Genomic DNA, 25633 nt, shown 5'->3' on the forward strand with positions numbered 1-25633 from the left:
CCCCTCTCTCTTCCTTCCCCCCTCTCTCTTCCTTCCCCCCTCTCTCTTCCTTCCCCCCTCTCTCTTCCTTCCCCCCTCTCTCTTCCTTCCCCCCTCTCTCTTCCTTCCCCCCTCTCTCTTCCTTCCCCCCTCTCTCTTCCTTCCCCCCTCTCTCTTCCTTCCCCCCTCTCTCTTCCTTCCCCCCTCTCTCTCTCGGAATTTAGACTGTAAGCTCCAATGGGACAGGGACTGATGTGAGTTCTCTGTACAGCGCTGCGGAATCAGTGGCGCTATATAAATAAATGGTGATGACGATGATATACTGATTGAGTTGGTGGCTCTGGAATTGCACTTTCCCTCCCCTTGTGCTGTGGAAACCACCCACAAGATGCATGATATCCACACACTACTTCTATAAGCTGTTCCTGCTCTCCAGGATTTCAGTCATCGCTCAGTATTTACACGCCTAGTGAAACCAGGCATTTCTCTAACCTCTCCCTGCTTTCTATCATCCACAGTTTACACTTTTCACCTTACAGATTCCATCATACTCTCTCCATCCCCCGCAATCAGCTGCTTTACACCACACTCCGTAGCCCTGGCTGTGCATCATGGGAACTGTAGTTCACCAGTAGTTGGAGCGTAACTGAGAAACCTAGTCCTGTGTTGGCATAGTGTGTATTAATAGCAGTGTAAGGGGGGGGGGGGGACAGGAAATGATGGGGATTGTTTTACTCTGAGGCCTGCCAGGACTGTGTACTGTAAGGCACGATTGTATAAATAAACTGTTGGTAGCTGATTTAAAAACATAAAATGTGCTGTAACCAATAGCAACAGATCACTTTCGCTTGGTAACCTCTGCTAGAGTGGCCGCTATAATCTGGGATATCGCTATGGGTTTTAGCGCACATGTGCTCATTGCATTGCGTTAAATCACGTTTCGCAACTTGCGTTTCACGAGTCAAATCTACGCGCCAACTGGTTACTGTGGGCCGCGAACGACACGCACTGGATTTGATGATCAGCTTTAGTTTCCATAATGCGTGAAGAAGGCATCGATGGTGATTGCCTACTTTTTCTTTTTTTTTTTTTTTTAAATAATGCCATTTACAATGTAGCGCAGGTCAGGTAGGGCAGGCAGCAGCTTGTACCATGGTGACCCTGTGTAGAGAGATTACAAGGTTATGAATGTTGCATTGTGCTCAGCTCTAAGCTGTGGGAACCTGTTGTACTAGGGGTGGAAGGGGGGGTAAGGGGATACAAGTGTATTGTTCCCGCCCGCACGCCCTGTACATATCTCGGAGTGTAAACACTACAGGATAGTTTTTCTTTCGCATGTCGGAAGCAGAACCAGTATTGACATCTTGTCACATTCCTGCAGTACATACCTGTGTGTCATTGATCCGACCTGTACACACAGCTCCATTCATCTACTGACACTATCTAGCTGCAGGCCAGCAGGTCTTACTCATTACTGCGCTCTAGCAGGCTGATAAGTAGTCCATGTTTCAGCACAGGTGAGGCAGTAAAAAGGTGCTTTCCACGTTTACAGTTCTACTCTGACTGTACTTCAGTACCGTGTGTCAATGCCATGACCGGTATATGAGATGAGCGTTCCTGGTGCCTTCGTCACAGTGCAGGAAGCTGTTATATGGGCTTGGGTCAATATTCATGAGAAAACCGCTTAATAATTCACTGGGAGCTGGCGACATCCGTAAGGCATGACTGCGTGTGACTGGTTCCTAGTGAATTGATAGGAGGGAGATTTAAAGGAACCAGTAATCAACCTAATTCCAAGCACTTCAGTGGCGGTGTCTCCCAGAATCTCTCTGGTGCTTTGTTCCGCCAGTCCGCTGTTCCCTAATCTTCTCATTTGTAACCTCTTTTCTGTTTGAACTCAGATTAAGTCCAGTAGAAAATTTTTATACTTGTGTTTTGGTTTTGAATAATCTAATTACTGTTAAAATACCTAATCATTAGTTATATTGAAGGGACTAATTTATCGGCTTATACATGTCCACTGGAGACTTCTACCAAATTCCTTCCACTTTCTGTGCATTTCAGCCACGACTTTGTATCATCGGGCTGGGTCTGTTCCCCTGGGATATAGTACGAAGCGGTTTCCTGGATCCAGTGCAGAGCGCACTGTGGTACTGTGTTGTATCCCAAGACTAACAAGTGAAATAGTTCTGCTTGGTGAGAGCTATACACATAACTGAAACGAACAGTAAAAAGACCATGTACAGTCATGGCTAAAAGTTTTGAAAATGACACAAATATTATTCTTCACAAACTTTCCAGTGCGTTTCAGCCCTGCCACAAAAGGACCAGCTGACCTCAAATCAGTTATTCTCTCGTTAACACAGGTGAGGGTGTTGATGAGGACAAGGCTCAAAATCACTCTCTCCTGCTGATTGAGTTAGAATAACAGACTGGAAGCTTTAAAAGGAGGGTAGTGCTTGAAATCATTGTTCTTCCTCTGTTAATCATGGTTATCTGCAAGGAAACATGTGCAGTCATCATTGCTTTGCACAAAAAGGGCTTCACAGGAAAGGATATTGCTGCTAGTAAGATTGCACCTAAGTCAGCCATTTATCGGATCATCAAGAACTTCAAGGAGAGAGGTTCAGTAGTTGTCAGGGCGCCTAAGAATGTCCAGCAAGTACCTGGACAGTCTCCTAAAGTTGATTCAGCTGCTGGATCGGGGCACCACTAGTACAGAGCTTGTTCAGGAATGGCAGCAGGCAGGTGTGAGTGCATTTGCACGCACAGTGAGGCGAAGACTTTTGGAGGATGGCCCAGTGTCAAGGAGGCCAGCAAAGAAGCCACTTCTCTTTGGGAAAAACATCGGGGACAGACTGATATTCTGCAAAAGGTACAGGGATTGGACTGCTGAGGACTGGGGTAAAGTCATTTTCTCTGATGAATCCCCTTTCAAATTGTTTAAAGCATCTGGAAGAACGCTTGCCTGGAGAATGAAAGGTGAGCGCTACCATCAGTCCTGTATCATGCCAACAGTAAAGCATCCTGAGACCATTCATGTGTGGGGTTGCTTCTCAGCCAAGGGAGTGGGCTCTCTCACAATTTTGCCTAAGAACTCAGCCATGAATAAAGAATGGTACCAAAACATCCTCCAAGAGCAACTTCTCCCAACCCAAGAACAGTTTGGTGATGAACAACGCTTTTTCCAGCATGATGGAGCACCTTGCCATAAGGCAAAAGTGATCACGAAGTGGCTCTGGGATTAAACATTGAAATTTTGGGTCGATGGCCAGGAAACTCCCCAGACCTTAATGCCATTGAGAACTCGTGGTCAAGCCTCAAGAGGCGGGTGGACAAACCAATTGTAAAGCACTACGGAATATGTTGGCGCTATATAAAATGATGATGATAAACTCCAAGCATTGATTAGGCAAGAATGGGTGTCCATCAGTCAGTATGTGGCCCAGAATTTAATTGACATCATGCCGCAGAGGTCTTCAGAAAGAAGGGTCAACACTGCAAATATTGACTATTTGCATAAATTTAATATAGTTGTCAATAAAAGCCTTTGATGCTTATGAAATACTTGTAATATTACTTCAGTATACCATAGCAACATCTGACAAAAAGGCCTAAAAACACTGAAGAAACAAACTTTGTGAAAACCAATACTTGTGTCATTCGCAAAACTTTTGGCCATATCTGTATTTAGTAAAACCGCAGGAGGGTAGTTTACAAACCAAGTTAAGGGGGCACAAGGTGAACAAGCCCTTTAAATCCAGCACATCAAAAGCTGACTTAGGCAAGTTCAGTGGAATGATACCCCACCATTAAACCTGTGTGAACCCCTATTTTCTCCATGTATTGGTTGAGAGCCAGTCTCTTTCCTTGCTATTTCGTTTGCATATTCTCAAGCATCCAAAGGGTTAACATTGTATTTGGGGCATTTTTTTAAAATAATTTTAGTAAGCAGAAAGGCAAGTTCAGAAACCTTTCACTGCCCAGGGCATCAGAACTCTGTCCGACCGAGCACTCACCAGGGTTAAATGGCTGAGCCCGTGATTGCCACTGCCAGTGACGGCTGATTGCTAGAGTAAGCCTGTCATTGAGTAGAGAGCCGTGTCTGCCGGCTTAGTCCTCTCTCACATAATAACCATATAAGGACACAGACAGACCCCACTATGCTGGCGGAATCTAATTTTTTTTTTTTTTTTGTGTGTGTGTGCTTGAAGCAGACAGATTAGTTATTTTGGGTATAAGGTCGTGCTCCAATTACACCCTCCTCCCGAGGCATTTTGTTTTGGCGAAAAAAAAAATTCTTCTCTTTTTCCATATATATAATAAAAAAAAAAAATGAATTAACCCTTTCCTGGCAGCGACGGCTGCTGCTTTGTACAAAGAGGCGTACGCTGGAGGCTTCGGGTAGAGTTGTGTAGAGCCAGACCTCTCCTGACCTGAGTCTTACTTCACTGCGGTTTTTTCGCAGAGATAGTAATGTCTGTTTTTCATTGTCGCCGCACGTCACTGGCTCACTATCCATCTGACGCCTTTAAGCAAACTCAGACAGGCTCCGTTGGTGACATTCTTAACAGCTCGTTGATGTGAGAGATCTCCCTAATTCCTGACCTGTACTGAGCGGCTGTCGCCTCCTGCTTTTCAATACACTTTTGGTTTATTTAGTGAACGGAGTTTAGGTGAGAAAGTGTCAGTACAATATCATCAGCAAAGTACGTCACATATGTCCCGACAATACCACCTAGGTCCACCCATAACCTTCATGCTGTCAGACCTTCCCTCCCAGGAGAGTTACAGATGGAAGCATGCTGGATGTTGTAGTTAAGCTGATTTAAAATCTGGGGGGAAAAATGTTACGGTGGTGCTCACTATAAGTTTATATTAAAAACACTATGAATCTCTTTGCTTTTGGATGGTCTATCCCATATGCCTAACGTCTGTCTGTCCAGAAGAAGTTGAAAACGTGTTTTTATTCTCTCTTGGGACAGAAGTGCTGAGTTTAAAGCACTTTCCAGTGTTTTGTCGTTTAAGGGAATGATTATTATAAACCGTTATTTATATAATACCTACATACTACACAGTATTTTAGAGAGTGTCACCATTTAGCAGTCCCTGCCCAGTGGAGCTTACAGTTTCTACCACACATTAGGGTTAGTTTTGTCAAAAGCTAATAAACCTACCAGTATGTCTTTGGCGTGATGAGGGAAACCCACGCTAACATGGGGAGAACATACAAACTGCAGACAGATGTGGCCTTTGTTAGAATCGAACCAATGACCCCAGAGTTGTGTGTAAGCAGTACTAACCACTGTGCCAACCTGCTCCCCTGTCGGTAGTGGGACCTATGCATACACGTTAGATATACATGTTCTGGATTAAAGGAAGTGTTAGTCTTTTCAGAAATCGCCTTTCTTCCATAGGCTGTCCTGGAGCTGATGCGGGACTGTTGCACTCTTGTCTCCGTGGTGCGGCCGTCCCCCACACAGGGCCCCGCCACCTTGATGAGCAGGTTCATCCACCCTGTTGCTAGTGAAGAGCCCTTCTGTTTTCTAAGCCAGTGTTTCTGCCGTTGGTCTATCTTCTCTGGTACTGTGGGAGCTACACATCTGTCCCTTTACACCTGACTAGGCCAAAGGAAACCTTGTGACCGCCTAGGGTGCCGACTTTCTCATCTAGTCTTCGGCTACACCTGCGGATCACAGGGCACTTTTGTTTGTGACCTGTCAGGTCAAGTGTATGGGATCAGGCAACACATTGGACTGTTGGATGATGACTAGTGGTTAGACGGCCTGAGTAGTCCCATGCATTAGGATTGCAGACGTTGTTGCGTCCAGGCATTTGTGTCACTTTGTGATCTTTAACGGTTTTGCTGAAAGAGCTTATACGTTACATCTTAAAGTTCCCATCCCTCATGTAACACCTTCCGGTTGACTACTCGAGGCATGACGTGGTGCTCTCCTTGACCCTTCTACTGACTCTCCATCTCCCCTCTGATTCAGTGGCTTCTCCTCCCTAAAGACTTAACTCTCCCCCTTCCTCTTTCTAAAACTCAGAAAAGGATTTGCCTCTTGTGCTTTCTGGAGTTAATGTTTAAGCCATGCCATCAAACTACATTTCTTTCTATCCAACTAGCTCTCCCATGTATATTGCAAACCCTGACTCTTTGCCTGCGCGTTATCGATGATGTAATTCATAATGACACTGTAATTTTGTGGTAATGTAATATGAAGTCTGGGGGAATAATGACTGAAACCTTATGCTGCCACATTACTTATTCAGAAATGCTGAGTTCTGGTTTTTACAGAATATGTATTTTATTGATATTACTATTCACGAGGTGGTTCAAGGCCAGGTAAATGGAACGTATTACAAGATCACTCTGAGGTTGGTCATTGATACCGCTTGCAACTTGTTGAGTCCTTTTAAATGTTTGCAAGATTGTAGTGATTACAAAGCAATGGCCCCTTCCACTGACATAAGTTGCTATGTGACGACCTCATATTATGTGACCGTATTCAGTTTGGGGTTCAGGAGCCATGAGAACGATGCTTTCACCTCTGTTCTGTCTTCCGGGTGCTGAGTTGAACAGTAGACTTCAACCTAAGACAAAGCTCTCTGTCAGCCGAGCATGGTCATGTAACCAGGAGTCCCTCCGCAGGCTTTCATCTGTTGTACTCAAAGGCCTGCAAGCTGGATTACAATAACGAGCTTTATTCATTCCCCCCCCCCCCCCCTCCCAACTTGCCTCTTTTCACTCCCCTCTTCCTAAGCCTCCACAGGTTGGACTTTTGTTGTTCAGCATGGGACTCCAGCCCAAGTCGGTCTACGTGTGTGAGGCCTTTGGCTAGTTTGTACACGCTGCTGTTTCCCTACAAATGACCTTTCCTAGCACGAAGTGTTTTGTGTTACAGTAACACACGGAGACTGTACTGATATCTGTCCTTCCATGCATGACAACAACTTGTAGCATCTGGTGCAACTCATGAAACCTGTTTGTCTAGTTTTTTGTGTGCGAGACACACACTCAGAATTTCTGTGTAGATGCAGAGTAACTGTACAGGACAAGCAGCTATTGGTATTGTATGTGCTTGTGTAACTGATCTTTATCATCGCACATACCTGTGTGACAGGGCACATGGCTTCTCTCATTACCCCCAGCAGCTCAGAACGCTCAGCCCCACACGTCTAGTTGGGTATGATCATGAGATGCTTTGTATTCTAAGCTCTGAAATAATGCTCGGTGCCCTGTAAGAAATGGAACAGAACCAAAAGGGGGTGGTTACCCCTCTCTCCCCACGGGGGTGGTTACCCCTCTCTCCCCACGGGGGTGGTTACCCCCCTCTCTCCCCACGGGGGTGGTTACCCCCCTCTCTCCCCACGGGGGTGGTTACCCCCCTCTCTCCCCACGGGGGTGGTTACCCCCCTCTCCCAAGTTGGCGGATAATTGTATTGTTGAGTTACCATTACTGGGACATGTTTGAATGAGGATAAATGATTGGATATCTGCAAAACCTATCCTACCACATTGAGCGGTGATACGATGTTAACCACGTGGTTGAATATTGTGCTCTTTGACTGTACATGCCTATCTCGAGTCATGTATTGAGCTTGGCTAAAGCCACCTAAGCTCTAGATAACTCAATTGGCTAATTACATACTTAAAAGATTGTTTCTTTATGCTACCATAAGGCCATGACATATTCGTTCTTCCATCATGACTAATTATTTCTGTACTTGCAAATTAAAGGGACTTATCTGTACAAGGAAGATAGTTTGCTGTGTGTCCATAGATTGTAAGCTTGTGAGCAGGGCCCCCTAACTTCTCTGTCTGTATGTATTACCCAGTATTGTTTTATTAATGTTTGTTCCCAATTGTAAAGTGCTATTGAAGTTGCTGGTGCTATATAAATAAATGTTGATGATATGTGTGGGTTTCTGCACACCTTATTATGAGCTGTGAAAGTTTTGGGCAGTATGTTGTTAATCTTTCTTTCTTAAGAGTTTATTTGTCATTGGGTGCTGCCTGCCTTATTTGCATTGTAATACCCTGAACGCAAGTCAAACACATTCATGTTACATTATCCTAATACCACTGGGTAACCAGCGTTCAGTTAAAACAAATAGCCTGCTTTGCTTTTCGCCATTTAAACGACCACTAAATCTAAAATATAAGTTGATAGATGCGTTTAAACCGTATAAAATCTGGCAGAAAAGTGACGCAGTGATTTAAAAACTTTGGCGTTTCTAACAGAGGCTACTCCTTAAACCAAGTGAGCTCTGAGCTGTGTGAGGTTTTGGCCATTGTCCAATAAGGGCATTTGTTGTGATAAGCGCTTAGTTTAACACCAGGACATAGTTCAGACTTAAATGTTTCTCGGGGTTTCCTAGCATTGTTAGTTTGTGAGTGAAGTGATTAAAGTTTGGGCGGCAGAGGGGGTAAATAAAAGTGTGTAATCATCTAACTAATTTCGGCTGCTGCTGCTGTTTGATGTTTCTAATTGAGATTGCACCTTAGTGCCTTGTCATCTGTCAGAAGAGTGCAGTGAAGGGGATCAGTGCATAGTGTAACATGCGTACAGAAGCAAGGGCTAGCTGCATGTGTTTGTTTTCTTTGTGGAAAGTTTCGATGAATGAAGAAGAGTTTGCGGTCTTCCAGGTGGTCAGGTTCTGCATATAGAGTTTTTTCAGTCATTACAGTTTTGGGAGGGATACATATATCCATACAGATACCAAAGTTGAGAACTGTCCTCCAGAACGATTTCAGGGAATTAGTAAACTTAAAGCTATGACTTCATATCCACCCATGAACCATAGAATGCGGGACAGATACGGTGCGATCCCTGGTCATCATCATCATCATCACCATTTGTTTATATAGCGCCACTGATTCCGCAGCGCTGTACAGAGAACTCGCTCACATCAGTCCCTGCCCCATTGGAGCTTAGTCTAAATTCCCTAATCTACACACATACACACTAAGGTTAATTGGCTGCTATCAAATATTGACCTACTAGTATGTTTTTGGAGTGTGGGAGGAAACCGGAGCACCCGGAGGAAACCCACGCAAACACAGGGAGAACATACAAACTCCACACAGATAAGGCCATGATTGGGAATTGAACTCATGACCCCAGTGCTGTGAGGCAGAAGTGCTAACCACTAGGCCACTGTGCTGCCCTGGTCACGCCTCTGGATCAGAGATTGGGGAATTGGATTTAATGTATTGCAGCATAGTTGTCTGCCTGAACTACAGAACAAGTAAAATTTCGGGAGGAGCTGAGAGTTATGCATACTTGCCAAATCTCCAAGACTCCCGAAATTCGGGTCCGTCTCACGGGCTCTCGGGAGAGCATCAAGTCTCCCGCATCCCGCAATTGCCTGGGCAAAATGACGCGGTTAGCGGTGAATCACGTCACTTTGGACCCCCCTAAGGCAATGTTGCGGGTGGAGGGGGGTAATGACGCGTTTGGCCCCACCCTCTAGTCACGCCCCTCTCCCGGAATGCACTTTGCAAAAGTAGGCAAGTATGGATCTGTGGCGTCCCAGGACACAAGCACAAAATGCCACACTGAGGAGCTTTTGCCTCCCCTGGTCCGGTCCCATAGTGGGCTACCTTGGGTTGAGTCACCAGGCTACCTCCTTTTAAAATCTTCCTAATAGGCTGCTGAGTCGAATTTCAGCCAGCCCCTATTGCATACATATCCACCCCCAACCGAAGGGCTGCGTTTTGCACACTCGCAACAATATACCAATGAGACCTAAATGTCGCAATATGATTCTTTGTAATTTAATTGTTACCGACTGCAAATAAATAAATAAAGTGATTGCGATCAGGTAAAAAGGGAATTTCAGCGCATTTGTCACATAGAATCATTGAGATGTTCTCCTACGTTTACAATCCACACGCTTTCATTTGTTTCAATACAATCTTTTGGCTATAAACTTTCCACCTGATCTGGGTTTGCTTGTGTTGGATAGATTATCGATTCTCTGACTATTGGAAAAACAATTGGGATTGAACAATCAGATTGTAACATTTATAATCTGCTTTACAGTTATTTCTGCAAGCCGCACATGGCAGATCTTTCTGCTTATGGTCACACAAGTGTGAACATCTCGATTGCTCAGTGCTGTAAAGTGTTTCATCTGCTCACCCAGAGAGAGATAACTATTAGCTGGCCTCTGTTCTACAGATGCTATATTTATCAAAATTGATAGAATGGTGTATGTTTGTGTATATCTAATCTATTCATATAGAAGTGTGTTGCCTTGAAAACAAAGAAGTGCCAATTAGTGATCCTATCCGTAGCGATGGAATAATTATCTGGCATGGTAGAAAATGCTGTCTTGCGGTCACTTCCCATCCGCCGCTAACTCGTGTCAGGATCTTCCTGTGTGTGCTCACACATTTACCCACTGACCACACTGTTCCCCCTGCTGAAAATAGTGCAGTACAGTGGCTCAGTGGTTAGCACTTCTGCTTCACAGCGCTGGGGTCATGAGTTCAATTCCTGACCATGGCCTTATCTGTGTGGAGTTTGTATGTTCTCCCCGTGTTTGCATGGGATTCCTCCGGGTGCTCCGGTTTCCTTCCACACTCCAAAAACATACGGGTAGGTTAATTGGCTGCTAACAAATTCACCTTAGTCTGTCTATCTTTCTGTCTGTCTGTGTGTATATTAGGGAATTTAGACTGTAAGCCCCAATGGGGCAGGTACTGATATGAATGAGTTCTCTGTACAGCACTGTGGAGTCGGTGACATTATATAAATAAGTGATGATTAGAACAAAAATTAGTTTTTGTTGAAGTATTTCCAGATAATCTATGAAGTGTGGAGGATATTGAGGCCAAGTTGGGATTCAAGGATTCTCTTCTAGTACAGCAGGAATATAGTCTCACGTGACTGCTTTGTACCTCCAGTTAGCGGACGGAGCTGGCATGGACGTCTAGGGTAGGAAACTGCCACTTCAAAGCAGCTGGTGATGACAGGGGTGTGTGAAATTGAGCCCTTTATTTCAAGGGTCGCCCTGTCATCAGACAGCGGGGTGTGACAGCCGTATCCTCTTTCAAAACAAATTCCATTCTTCATAGTGTGGCTGATGTATCTGTGTAAACAGGCTTCTTGTTCGTGTTCTACTTTGTGTAAATTGGAAGGAAGATACGCTCCATACTATTGTGATATGATATGATAGTCCGTAGTACTACACACATAACGTACAGTCTTGGTGTGTGTTTTATTTCAACCAATGTTTGTGTTTGTCTTGTTCAGGCAATCACTGTAAGTAGCAAAATGTTTTAGATTCCCCTCCTACTCGGCAAGATCATCTTTCTCCCTTCTTTCGTTTTGCTCAGCACATCCAAATGGCTGGTTTAATAGATTTCTATACCCAGAGAATGTAACACCACCACATAGGTGCCTTGTGTTTTCTGGTTGATTTGTATTGGATAATACGTCTCCTTCCTTTACACTTGTATAACTGGTGCAGGGATGGTAAGAGATATATAGCTGCTTGTCCACATCTGCCACAATCTTCACGCTTTTCTATGTACTAAACATGCGGCTCTGTTTCCATGCAGCCCACCACTCTACCGCAGGGGACGATCAACATGAACCAGTGCACAGACGTCATCGATGGGGAGAGTCGCACTGGGCAGAAGTTCTCTCTCTGTATCCTGACTCCAGAAGAGCATTTCATCAGGGCAGAGAACAAGGAAATTATTAACGGGTGAGTGACCACCAGCGGCAGCGTGAACAGAATCCTTGTCTGTCTAGTACTAATACTTGTGTTTCCGCAACAGCCATTAATGAGCAATTTCATCCTATACCAGACATCTGCGCAATGCGGCCTCGCACCGATTACTCTTTAATTCCTTTGGGTTTTGACTGGTTCAGGGGCGGGGCTTGACAAATTGCATCATTTTGGCCACGCCCCCTAAGATTGTCACAATTTGGCCAATTACAGCAGGGGTTACGATGACACGATATTTGCATCATTAAGCCCCACTACTTATCTATTGCGGGCGCCAGAACCGGGAGGTTGCCCTGCTCTCCCGGTAAGTCTTCCAGAAATGCGGGAGTCTCCTAGACATTCCGGGAGAATAGGCAACTATGCGTTAAAAAAAAAAAAAAAAAAGCAGCTAATGAATCTCTAGAGACTGAAGTGTCTTTTACATTACTGTCTCCATTACTGAAGTCATGTAGTCTTACCTGTCAGCCTTTGATTAAATCTTGGTCTCCATGAAAATGGCCACCTCCATAGGCATCAATACATGGACATAGGACACAATTTCTGAACTGTGTCATCATGCCACAGATGGCGAAGCCAACCACGTCTTGTACTGGCTCAGCATCAGGGAGAATGCCAGACTCTTCAGGGAGTGAGGGTGATCACCCCTATTTCAGGGAGTCTCCCTGACATTCAGGGAGAGTTGACAAGTATGTCTTAGTGTCTGTCTCTGTGTAAACAGCAATCTGCGCCCTCGCTCCTCTTAGGACACAGCTCCTCAGTCCCTTCCTCAAACCCATTCTGCACCCCCCTCTCCTGGACTCCTTTTGCCTTTTCTCCTCTGTGTGTTTGTGTTTGAAATGCTTCACCAGGCGTTGTATAAACTCTGCAGATCTCTTTCCATGGTCAGATGTTCCCATGTAAATGTTCTAAGCACACTCCTTTTCCTGAGTCTCTTTAGTATGTGGAGTTTCCCTTTCCAATACAAACTTTATTCAGCGTGGAGGCCAGCACCTGACATCCCTAAAGTGCATGTATTAGATTTATTGCTTTCACTAACTTTCTAGTTTTTTCTCATGGTCTATCATTTTCATTTATTATGCTCAATGGTGCCTTATGATTGCAGTGTAATATTGTGAGAGGTTATACATGTACACTTCCATGTGGCTGGCAACATTCTGCATTTTACATGTCTCTATACTGTATCTGATTTTATATCGTATCACTAGTCTATGGGAGCTTTTCTTGCTGACTAACAGTTTTCAAAGCTCCATACTCTCCCGGATGCTTCACTGGGACAGAAAAAACTTGCAGAAATCCATGCCCATTGAAATGGGTCTGTCCCTTACAAGCGAATGTGTTTTTGATGGGCCCGTAAGAAACCCTTCATCCTCTTTTGTAATGCACTTTTTAGTCGTTAGCAGCCTCAAAAAAAAAAATGTAGTAATGTATCTGTGTGAACGAGGTCTATTGTCCCAATAAAACGCTGCTGATTGAGCCTCTGATGGGGGGAAAAAGCGAGCAGCTCACTGTGTCTTAATTATGGTGCCTCCACTTTCCGCAGGTGGATGGAGATGCTGGTCGTGTACCCGAAGACCAACAAGCAGAATCAGAAAAAGAAGAGGAAAGTGGAGCCCCCCACACCGCAGGTACCACCTCGGACAATTTTCACTTGTACACATTGGTAGCGTGTTGCACATAGGATATGTGTAAGACGTTTAAGTGGGAGAAGGGAAGCTGTAGTGTGTCCAGTAGAGTTAGTGCAGCAGATACTTGCTGCACTAAGGAAGGACTGAAGATTTAGGTATAACACTGGGTTCCGGCCCCCACTCCATGATACTGTGGGTGGGAGAGTGGGGGAACTGCAGTGGAATTCCAACAACCCCTTCCAGCAGCCAGTGACGTCAGAGAGGGTCTCTGTGCCCAGCCTAAGGCTCTTACTATACACGGTAACAGGCGACCGGTGCTCTGACTCGCCCCATCTGACTCCCCAGGGTTGCGTGGGATCCCACAGCTGAAGTGCCAGTTCGGTTATATGTCTCGGGAGACTGGTGAAACAGAATGACCGTGCAGCGTGCCAACTTAGGGACTGACAGTGATGATTTTTAGTATTTAAGTCTGCCTCCTAAACCTTGTAGTCCCTGACAGTGGGCTACAACAGTATGGCTGCTCCCTGGGTGTCTTCCTGCTCTGAAAAAATACCTATCTTACGACTTGTACTGACGGGCTTTACAGGCCAATTTTGAGTTGTGCTTCTAATCTTTGGCTGATGGAAATAAGGGGATTGGCCACTCTCGCTCACGTTATGTTAATAAATGCAAACGTTGTGGTAGATTAGCTGCTCTTGTTTGAACACCAGAGGGCTGGCTAATATTACTGACCATGAAAATCTGATTGATGATCTTTTGTTACTTTTAAATTGAAGGAAAACAATATTATCCCAGAAAGCTTTGTCTTGTATATAAAATGGGGACGTGTTCAAGGGCTGGGGAACCAGCAAAAGAAGGCAGAATCAGCAGGACCCTATATTTTCCCGTGTTACGTAGAAAGTAATATGTAGGGTGTAGTTACATTTACAGTCTGTATTCCTATTCACTGCACCGTTGGTTATTGGAATGTTGTCTGTGAATCTCAGGAGCCTGGACCAGCCAAGATGGCAGCCACCAGCACCGGCATCCCTAATGCAGAAAAGGTTCCAGCCACCAAATCCACACTCTGGCAGGAGGAGGGTAAGGTCAAAGATGGGCACAGTAGCGGCAGCAGCAGCAGCAGTAGCCCAATCCAAAGCCCAGTACAGATGCCGTCCTCCCCAAGTGAGCCAATGCCGGACAGCAAAGTCGGTACGTTTTAACTCGTGACGGAGAGAGGGAGGTTTGCACCGCCAGTTACCTAGACCAGAGCTTCCCAACTAGCTTAGTTTTAAATAAATAGTATATCTCCTTTTAATCACTTCTATATACTTTATTATTGTTAATCAGTAAAATAAATCTTAACTTTGGGGATTGTAGAAAAATATATATAATTTTAGTTGATGGGTACACAGTTTGGGGAAGAAAATGAAATGACGATACACCCTTTTAGGTCATATCCCAGAGGGTAGAGGGATTGTCCACTTTCAGGCAGTCCATCGTCCCATGTAGTGCACCCCAAGTTAGCAGTGATGTGGGGTCTACACGGGAGCCCACGCCTCATATCTTAAATAACACACCTTTTTGGAATGAAAGGGCCTTGTTAGTAACTTGTGGCCCGGGTGACCATTCGGTGTGTAGATATGGAAGATGAGAAAGTAATGCATTGTTAGTCATAGGACTGGTGCGGGCGCAGTCCACCTTCTTCTCTTATAAGAAATGCCTATAGTTTAATCATTCTCCTCGGCCGATGGCACTATTGGAAATATCTGAGGTTTTACATTAAGTGGCTATATAGATAAGTACCCTACTTATGGGGAGGGTGGTCTGAAGCTGAATAAACCCTTTAAGACACTTGATCTAGACGTTCTCCCACGGGTGGGCCGACATTCTGCCTTTAAAAAGTATAACAAGCGTCCTGATTGGTCTTCCCATCCAGATGGTGGCATGGTGAATGGAGAGCGCATTGACGGCGGGCGTAAGACTCGGGTGGAAAGCGGCTATTTCTCATTAGAAAAGACTAAAGACTTGAAGACAGAAGAGCAGCCCCTACAATCCCCACCTTCGCCTTCCACCCCCAATGCACCCAGCAGGTATAGTGTATACGATGCACTCGACCAGGAACAAGACCCCTTTTCTCCCCCAGGTAACAGTGACTGCCAGCAGGAGGACGATATGAGAGAGCCCCCTGGCCCTCTTTTCATTGCCAACCGCGAATATGCCGCTCTGGCCGATGTCCCCCGAGCCCGTAGAATCACCCACAGAGAGATCTTCCAGGTCCAGCGGAGGAGACTGGAACAGAAGACGCGGGCACGGAGCCCGGGGAGGGATGAAGTGGCGCGTCTATTTGGCCAGCAAAGAAGGTGAGTTCTCCATGCAGATTTATTTTCCCTAATCTTACTGTAAATATCACTCGTTCTGGGGACTGAAATGTGTGCGGAGGAGGGAGCTGCTGTATAACTAGAATTAAATGAGACACTAGTTCATATATTAAATCTTTTAAACGTCAGATACATTTTTAATGTTTTGAGCATTTTTTTTTTTTTCTATGGAGGTTATGACCAAATTTAGAATCTTTAGTTTTCTTTGTGGGGGCTGAACAATGATGTAATACAATACTTATATATTTATGATACTAGTTATTAACAAATCGATTACCCCTCAATGATTAACTGGTCTGTAATAAAATATTATTTGTTGTACCATAAGGGAATTGTCCACTTTTGGGCAGCCCCCCCTCTATCCTCCACTCCTATGGGACATTACCCTACTGCCTCTTGGTCAATAGGCTCCAGCTCCCAGCAAGCAGGTGACTGTGAGGACCTCTGACCAAGAAACGTGTCACGTCTGTTACATAGGGGGCGCTGTACATACAGGGTTGGGGGTGTCTAAAAGTGTAGAGCGTCGCCTATGGATGGGACTATGCCCAGCCAGTCTTCTGTTGGCCTCACACGCTCGGTCCACAAGCAACAGGGCACAGGTGGGTGGTTGAACTGGAAGAGGCACGGCGGTCCGGCGCATCTCTTCCGATTTCACCACTGCTTTTGTATAGTGACTGGTAGCAATTATCGCCTGATGCCATTCACCAGCATGCCCGATGTCACGGACTGTGTTCCCAGCTTGTGTGGCCAGCATAATGCTCTCCAGGAATCCTAAAGCGTCAGACTCGTTGTTACAATGTCCTCATCACTGACATTATCCAGTATACGTTTATTGTTTTACTCTAAATGTATCTCCCAGCAATTGCTGTACATAGTCAGAAGATGAATTAGAAAGTGGGGTCTTTATAAGTGAATTTGATTGTAGATATAAATGAATGGAGTGTATATAACATTATATATATAGATATATAGGCCCTTGGCTGCATAGTTGTGTATATCACTCCTGACTTGCTGAAGAGAGGGGTCCAGTACTTGCAGATTCTGTCCGATGGATAAGAACGTCCTTGAAGTTATACAGAACTGCATGAAGTGACTGTCCACTAGCTTCCAAGAGCACAAACTGTGTCTACTAACCCACTAACCAGTCCCACCAGGCGATATTAATACATTGGTGCTGAATCCTAAACATCTAAGCTGCTCACTAACAGGTTTGGTAACTGCTACACTGCTTGCACCTAACAAGCGCTGTCACTGTCTGTACTAATCTGTGTCACAGGGTGCATTGGGTTTAACATCAGTCTTGTGCATCTATTAACCTCCACTAAACGCAGATGTTCAGTAATGATCAGTTGATGTTCATGGCTACCCTCTACCACTAGGGGGCTCCGGTAGTATTGCATTACACTCTTGTTATGTAAACCCAACCTGCCCCTGTCTGTCGCCAACCCACCCTGTGTGTAATGAACACTTCAATGTCCCAGCAAGGAATCCTGGTATTCCCGTGCTATGGGTTATTAGTAGAAGAGGAAGTGCACTTTGAGCTAAATCGCTGACCCGCACAGATTAAACAACAAGCAGCAGCATGATGGCCGAGCCGGTTAGGACATAGCATTGTCCTTCAGTAGCAGATAATGTGCGTCACATGGGGGCTGTCACAGCAAGGTCACACATTGTCTGGGTCGGCGTGTAATGTTGTGACTGGGGACTCGTGGAGACCAATTAAGCAACCATTCGCTGTCCAGCAGTCGTGGCACTGCAACTCCCAGCATGCCATGAGTTGTAGCTTCAGCTTGCTGTAAGTATGTCAGAGTACATCTATAATATGTGTTTCCCTTCAGGAGCTTCTGTAGCTAAAGTAGGTTCAGCGTGGGATCGCAAACCTTGTGATTGTACAGGGCTGGAACAAGTGTCGTGCCTCACCTGCTCTTTGTGTTATCTGCTTTCTATCTGCTTTTATAACGTTTTCCTCTGTTAAATCTTTTCCGTGCCAGAGGCTTAAAGCTAAAAATAAAATAAATGTATTAAACTTCTTTAAATAAACATTTGCAAAACTGCCCTGAAGCATTAAAGGTCTCTTTGACGTCACTGCAGCCTGATCTTGTATATTTAAGGAAGACTAGTCGCAGCAGCCTGAGTGACCAGGCCAATTATATACATCTTAATCAGATGTCTGAAAAATATTATCTGTGTACGAATTGTGCCCACACTAAATGTGTGCACCTGGGGTGATCCCATCTCTCGGGCATTGGTGCCAAACTTGTCCGTCACGCGTAAAAAATGAATTTAGCTTTTATCTGGCACTGAAAAGATTGCATGTTTGTGCTCCAGACTTCTTTAATGGACCCGTCACCTGCAACGGCGGAGGCAGCCATGTTGTAGCCTGAACCAGTAGTTGACTATTGGTGACATCACTAAGGCACAAGGCAGAGGGCCCTGGGTGATGTCACCGGTTCCTAGTGAATTGATAGGCTGAAATCCCATGAGTACTGGTTCAGGCCACACAATGGCTGCCTCCACTGATAATTGACATACGCCATATCCCTTGGGCTGACATCTCTCAGCAAGACAGGCGATATAATCCCGCTTGTGAACATTGTGTAATGACCGCCTCCGGACTAATGACAATCTCTGCCAATAACCATCGTCAGATGTGTTTGATCCATTTTGATTATGCAGTCACAATAATGATACTTATGATTGACTTTCACTGATAACTTATGATTTTATTGATTTATTGATTTTTTTGTTTTGTTTTTTCCCCCTTATATTTCTTACTCAGTACACTCATTTTCCAGCCTTGTTCTGTTTCCAGGTCTTGTTGCTCTTCACCTCCTCCTCCTGCTGTGCTGCTGCTGTGCGAGGTGGCCATCTTTTCTGAGCCCGCTTCGCTGCCATCTCGTCTTAGTGTCCGAGTGTATGAGACCAGAGATGGGACTTTCTGTCTCCTAGGAAAAACAAGTTTTTATTTGTTTTTTGTTTTGTTTTTTTTATTTCCTTCCTTCTCCAAAAATCTGCTGTCTCTTCCACTGACTCACTCTATTTTGGTTTTGTTTTTTTAACTCCTTTGGCCACCTGGGAGAGGCCGGTACTTTGTCACTAATGTTAAAAAAAAAAAAAATGCTGATTCACTGAACTACTTGAAACTTAAGCTGGGATAATAGGTTTAATACCATGGTGCAAACGATACATTGCTGTAACCCATAGCAACCACTTAGGCGTAAGTTAGACTAGTACTGCGTGGCCGGAGCGTCGAGTCTCACGATGCTTTCCCGGTATGGCGGCGGACATTAGGAACAGATCCTGTCTTTTGGGCCATGGGTGGGGTACGGCTGAATCAATTTTGGGACCGTTATGATCCAGTTCATCTCCCGTAAGATCATCCTTGGGTATGCCGTTTCACTTGTGCTAATATTGGTAGCTGTTAAGAGCTTAAGGAACGTAATACTCAGTTGCTATGGTAACAGCAAACGTATTTTTGCTTTGTGATATTAAATGAGACTGGATAATGTATAGTCTAAATACTAATACTGTTTTGGTATTTGTCATCTCTATTTCATTTCAATACATTCAATCTAGAACGAAAAGACAAAAATGTACAGGTGTGTAATTTTAGCACCCAATTAAAAGCTGAAAATTGATAAGCGCTTAATTAATTTCATAGTGTTGACTCTTTCGGAGGTTATATAGACTGAGGCTGCCTGAAGATGACCACAGTCTTAGTGATTGCGTAAGGCAGTGTGGTTGATTTTTAGATGAGTACAACCAAAATTGATGCATGTTACCGTCTATAATAACAGAGACTAATACAAATGCTGCTATTTCTATTTTTTCAAGAACAATAAAAATCAGCCAATGGCTACAATCAGTATTAGTTAATCACGATACGTGACCGCGGCATTGTCAGCATCATCCTATTCGGCCATTCCTGTGTGACCAAAATGGTCGCAGATCTGATCATGGAGAAATAAGACCAAACCACTGATATTTAACGTAGAGCCAGTTTTACTTGAGGCCCACAGGTCAAAAATGCAGAGGGCAGACTCCTGGAGACTTCAAGGGTCCAGGTCTTGGTAATGGTGGAGATATTTGGTGCAGGGTACTACTGTTAATTTGCGGGAATGAAGAAACGCCGCCACGTAGGTGGTCCTGTTTCCTTTCCCCGTTTAAATACCAATGTAGATTTCTCCATGACGCTCTTTGCTGCCCATGTGCGACAGCCTGCACAGTGTTCTGTAAAGCACCCCTCCTCCCCTCCCTGCAGGGAATTTGCAATTGTTTAATAAGTGGCTCCGGAGTCGGGACCAGACGTGGATTTAATGGCTCATAACTGTGCAAGATCAAAACGTTTGCAGAGAAGAGACACATGCTCGATTGAACTACCTTGTGATCTTGTTAACTCGGAACAACTGCCAAAAATCCCCTGCTACAGGAGTGTGTAACTGCTGATCTCTTAGGGGGGGGGGGGGGGGGTGTACAGTTATATCCGCTAAGGACCTGGCACTGAGCTGTACAAGTCACACATTTGGTTATGGACTTCGCCAGTTCTTACAAAATAATACAAAAAAATATATCATCATTTGTGGGGTTAAATAAGTACGGATGACCGAATAGTTTTCGGAACAGATCTCCTTCAAAGAGTACAACCCTTGCTTTCTATAAACTGAAACACTTTCATAGAAACAGTCTGTGGTACTTTGAAGTGTTTCCCTAAATTAAAAACACCCCTGACCTGACCTTAGATAACGGCTGTTTGAAGTTACAGCTTTGCACTTTTGTCTTTTCGTCCTGTCCTGTACAGGCTGCCATATCCCTTGGTAAAATATTGAAATCTCCTGTATACTTTGTAGGCAGACGTTCTGTGGTTTTACTAGTAAAGAGGTCACCCACAATATGGCTGCCCCTACGAAATCATCGCTACCACCTAGTAAACGCCAGTAGTGCAAAGGCTTCTTTAAAACCATGGAAGGGTTGTAAGCGGGAGGACCAATCAAAAGCCTCAATCTATCAGTGTGGTTTTTGATTGGTTGCTATGCACCAGTTGGTGACATCTGATTTTTACAAAGCTAGTTGTCTTTACCTTGCTTAGATGTTTCAGTGCCAGCTGAGCTTTATGTGAGTTTGTTATAGCATATGATGTTGACTTATAATGCTTTGTTTACGAGCGCTATTAATAAGCAGACAACCAACCAATCTGCCTCGTAAAGCGTTTTTATTGCTGCTGCCAATACCATGTAGAGGTGGAGGGTAATAACTTTTTATGGCATATTTCAAAATGCAAGCAACACCAAGCAATAAAACAGTTTGTCATCAATACAGAGGAAAATGCACAACCAGCTCTTGAAAACTATTTTACATGCAAGTTGGTTTAGTGTATCCATGCGGGAAGACATTCCAGGACAGGTAGAAACATGAGAGATCAATGTTCAGACCAATCCAGGAGTTGTCCCGCTGTGCAAGACTAAATCACGGCCATGTTTCCTGTGTCCCAAGGACGTGTGTTCCTGCAGCTACAGGAATACTAGAACCTGGATTATATCATCCAGCATAGGGTGCTGGTTGACTTTCGTGAAACAATATAGTTTGATGGTCACAGCCCTATGTTGGGGATAAGGCACGTGAACACGTTTTATTTTCTGGTGCTGCACTGCTTTTAATACGCCAGTTTTCTGGGAATAGTGACATGAAGGGACTGGGGTTCTCTAGTTTTGTTGAAGTTCTGTTCTGCCTGATAAAGTTTTATTATCTTGTTTATGGTTCGTAAATTCTTATCTCCCCCCTCCCCCACCCTTATTCTGTGTCTCAGGCGCTCTCTGGTCATCGAGAAGTTCGAAGCTCTGGACATTGAGAAAGCAGAACAAATGGAGACCAGCTCTTCCGCGGCCCCCAGCAGTGAGGCCCGGCAGGGCCGCAGCGAGAAACGCACCTTCCCTAGAAAACGGGTAAAGACTTATTTTGAATGAGATGTGGTCAGAACAAGTCTTATCTTTTAAAGAAGGCTGGTATCTTCAGATAGGCAGGCACTGCTACAGTGTCACATGGGAGTGGTGGGATAACCCTTCTGCCCTATCACACAAGGGCACTGCAGCTTTTGAAGGGACTATCACCAGGCCCGCTGAGAACCCAGCCTGGCCAATAGTCCCGCTCCGTAACAGCCGGTCTCTCACCGTTCTCAATCTCTCTTTACAGGACGAGGCTGGGGTGGCCTCTATTCCAGACGTTTCTGCCTCCTCTATGTCACAGTACCGAAGGGCAAAATCCCTGGATCGCCGATCCACAGAGTCCTCAATGACGGTGAGACAGAAAGTACAGATTCTATAAGACCCTGTGACCACAGTCTTGTCCCACTAACGACCAGTCCGTTCTCTGCTCTTATTCCATTGTCTCCTCTGCTTCCATAAAGTGTGGCCACAGCTGTCCCCCATCTGTCATATGGAATGTCCCGGTTGTCATTGGTGGGGGCTTGGAGTAGCTGGGTCTCTTTGTTGGCCGATGAGGTTCTTTCTGTACATAAAGTTATGTTTGGCATGTCTAGCTTGGACCCTTGCCTCGCAAATAGCTATTGTGCTGTGCACACAGACGCCCTTGGTAATGTCTATGCATGTGTGCCCTGTCTGTTTAAATCGAAACCCCTATACTGTTCCCAGGGTTAACGGAGAAGAAAAAATTATTTTGGAATGGACAGCCCCCCCTCCCCTCCCCACAATCCTTAATGTATTTCAGTACATTTGGGAACAGGAGTTATTCTGGTGTCTTGGTCATATGACCGGGTCCGGTGTATAAGAAGCTGACACTTGTACAGGCAGAAGAGTACGAGGGCAGACGTAGACATGAAATTGGAGGAAAGGAAGAAGGTTTGTAGGCTCCATCCTTATCAGGAGTTAGGTCAACCACTGTATACTGTGACCCTCACTGTTGCAGGGCGTTGATAAACCCGTCCAAAAATGACTTTTAATCTAGCATCCGTGTATTTTGAGGTGTATTGTTTGGATGTTTTCGTGTAGTTTAAGTTCTGAGTATAGTTTTATGTGAAGCAGAGGAGAAATAAAAGCTCAAAAATATTTTTTTACAATGGTGGATACTGTGAATGTTGTCAGTCGCTAATTTACCTGGCAGATTGTGTTTTTGTTATAGAGCTAAATAACCATAAAATGGAGACAGGAGTGAACCACGGGGGCTTCTGGGTAATGTTCAATGTTTGTGCTTTGGTATACTAATTTCGCTATGATTCTACCTGCAGCCCGACCTTTTGAACTTCAAGAAAGGCTGGTTGACCAAACAGTACCAGGACGGACAGGTGAGTCACTGTGACGGGGGAACAGATAACGGAGACCGCCGGGCTTACACCTCTCTCAATCCTTAATTTAGTGACCAGCAGTCTTTGTTTTTCGGAACAAACGCCTCTGTGTAATTTTGTTAATGGGCCTCTCTTGGTCTTTCTAATGGCAAATCTTAAATCAAATTTTCTAATTGCCCATTTTGCTAAATGTTTTGTAACAATGAGCAGAAGAGGGCAATGTGGGGAACTACAAGTTCCAGCATGTCTGCCAGCCCGAAGCTGGCAGGCATGCTAAGGCCTTTAGTTACAGCAGAGTTAAGAACCTGACAAATGTGAATAAAATATTATTTGGTGAAAAAATGAGCATGTCTACCTTCAAAAGAAAATGTGTGGGATATTCATCTTTATGCAGAGATTCTAACTATCTTTATTACACATTCTCTTCTTAGTCTGGCGTAGGGTTGTGTGAAGAGACCAATCCGTGAATCTAACTCTTCCTTGGCTGCGGTTTGCTCTTTTATAGATCCCCAGCAGACCCCTTTGTCCATATGTTCTAATTACACTGACGGGGTGATTAGAGATGAGGGCAATTTTCAGGACTGATCTGTGGATTGTTCACCCTGATACGCAGTTGTCTGTGTTTCTTTGCGCGTTTCGCCTGGGGAATGTGACCTTAAAGGTTTTCCAATTCTACCTCAAACACACTACACAGCAGGTTGGATTAATCGTTGTTGTTCTAGCCTTATTCCTAGACCATAAAGCTACATGAAAGGCCATGTTTGTTTGTACCAGGAAGCCTCTCCTATGCCCCGACGGCAGGTGTACAGTGCCCCATCACTAGCAGACAGGGTGATGTGCCTGGCGTTACTCCTTGTGTGGTTACACACAGTAAGCAGACAACACAGTCTGTGCAGAGCAGGGAAGTTGCGCTTGTTGTGATGTGAGCTGGAAGTTATGCAGACGCCGTGTTTGCAAGCAGGGAGGGGTGGAGCGGTTACATCATGACCTTATTGCAGCTGCCAGCTGCTGCCCCCCCTGGGACTGCGGGTTACTGGGAGCCGGGGAGGAAGAGAATCGCTCGGGATACTGTTACAGCATTAGCAGACACTCCGAGATGGATTTAGCATTTGCTGGGGGTGAGCAGCACAGATATGGCTCTATTTTTATGGTGTGCCTCACAGTACCTCCGTCTCACTCACTTGTTAATGTTTCGTTGTTCACCAATGTCCTATAAAATAAAATACTCAAGTGAACGTTTGTCTGGGTCTTTAGTCTATTGTTTAGGAATTGTAAAGGAGAGAAGAGTTAAGTATTGCCAGCCTAGCCTGCTGTGAGCATCCTTGTACACGTTACTAATCAGTCTACATGACCCTCAAAGGAGAAGCCTTATATGATCGGCTGAATCTCTGAACTGTTTGGGCAACTAATTAAATGCCGTCCCCAGAGGTAGCGTTCCTCTACTCCTTGCCTGTTCACCACGATCCCGCTGACGTGGAATGTTTATGTACAGATGGACTCTTGCTCAGACGGGCCGTTGAATTTAATGGAACCCATTTGTGGGTCCCAAGATATTCATATCTCTGGGTGGAATATGAAACTCAGGCAGAACCTCTGGCGCTTCAGTTGTCGTGAAACTACCACCCCCAGTATGCTTTGCTGGCCTATAGCTTGCAGGATATGCTGGGACTTGTAGTTTCCTATAGATTAGGCCAAATATAATCTATAGGGTAAAATCTATATGGGGATCCTATGACGGGATCATTTATTGGTTGGTGTTACAGGCTGTAGGCCAGTACTGGGTACAGTGCAGAGAATGCTCTTTATAGGCCAGCCATGTACTTTATATAAACCTGTAATATTACATTGCCTCCACTGGGCAATAGTGTCATACTCAGCCCATCATATAAAGTAAGGGGTCTGCAATAGAAAACACTGGTCTATATACGGGGTCTCCTGTCTCTTCAGCTGTGGGGAGTGTTCCATTATATACACTGTGAATCCTTTAAGGTCGCTGCACTGCCACCTGCTGGCCAGGGGATGCAGCACTTGCCATCTAAGCGTTCTGCGATTACCATATGTTTAACTACCAGCCTCCCCCCCCCCCCCCCCCCCCCCTGACGTTTTATGGGCTGAGCTTGTATGATTATACAGATTGGTATAAATGAAATTACTGAGGTAAAAAGAGGGCTAAATGTCACTGGTTTGGTGAAAGGGCCAAAGAAACGGGCAGCAAGGAGATGGTGTTTCCGGTAGCCTGATGGCGGCTTGCGTAAGCCAGCGTCGTCATACGGCAACAAAGTCTGACGCATCCCTGACCTGCAATAACACAATCATTTCTACTAATTTGACCTAGGAGGAGGAGGTTTAGTACCTGAGTCATGGTTGTCTTTATATGTAATAGAAAAACGGGTTTATGGACCTGATGATAAAACAATAGTATTGACAATAGACCGAACATTCAGCTCCCCCTTTTAGAACAATAAGAATAATCACCACTCCGTTTGTATGCTACCAACCTCTCATCTCTTCTAGTGGAAGAAGCATTGGTTCGTGCTGACCGACCAGAATTTGAGATATTACCGAGACTCTGTGGCGGAAGAGGTGAGTGAACACTCAGCGGAGTATGCTCTCAGTCCTGTGCTCCG

At 44.8% G+C, this 25633-nt stretch overlaps 1 protein-coding gene across 6 annotated transcripts in view; it reads left to right on the forward strand.

The window, feature by feature from the left end:
• The window catches only part of MPRIP (myosin phosphatase Rho interacting protein), an 86522-nt gene that overhangs the window by 37057 nt on the left and 23832 nt on the right, over positions 1–25633 (forward strand). For 3 of the 6 annotated variants that reach the window (XM_075179183.1, XM_075179182.1, XM_075179184.1), the window contains exons 4-11: positions 11555–11703; positions 13268–13352; positions 14339–14543; positions 15271–15694; positions 21516–21651; positions 21899–22003; positions 22950–23006; positions 25521–25589. In XM_075179183.1, the coding sequence (XP_075035284.1) occupies positions 11555–11703; positions 13268–13352; positions 14339–14543; positions 15271–15694; positions 21516–21651; positions 21899–22003; positions 22950–23006; positions 25521–25589 (1230 nt within the window). The remainder of the gene's footprint in view (positions 1–11554; positions 11704–13267; positions 13353–14338; positions 14544–15270; positions 15695–21515; positions 21652–21898; positions 22004–22949; positions 23007–25520; positions 25590–25633) is intronic. The other 3 variants (XM_075179185.1, XM_075179186.1, XM_075179188.1) reach the window with 1 other exon arrangement.

The sequence above is a fragment of the Mixophyes fleayi genome, chromosome 7 (genome assembly GCF_038048845.1).
Source record: "Mixophyes fleayi isolate aMixFle1 chromosome 7, aMixFle1.hap1, whole genome shotgun sequence".
Lineage (NCBI taxonomy): Eukaryota > Metazoa > Chordata > Amphibia > Anura > Limnodynastidae > Mixophyes > Mixophyes fleayi.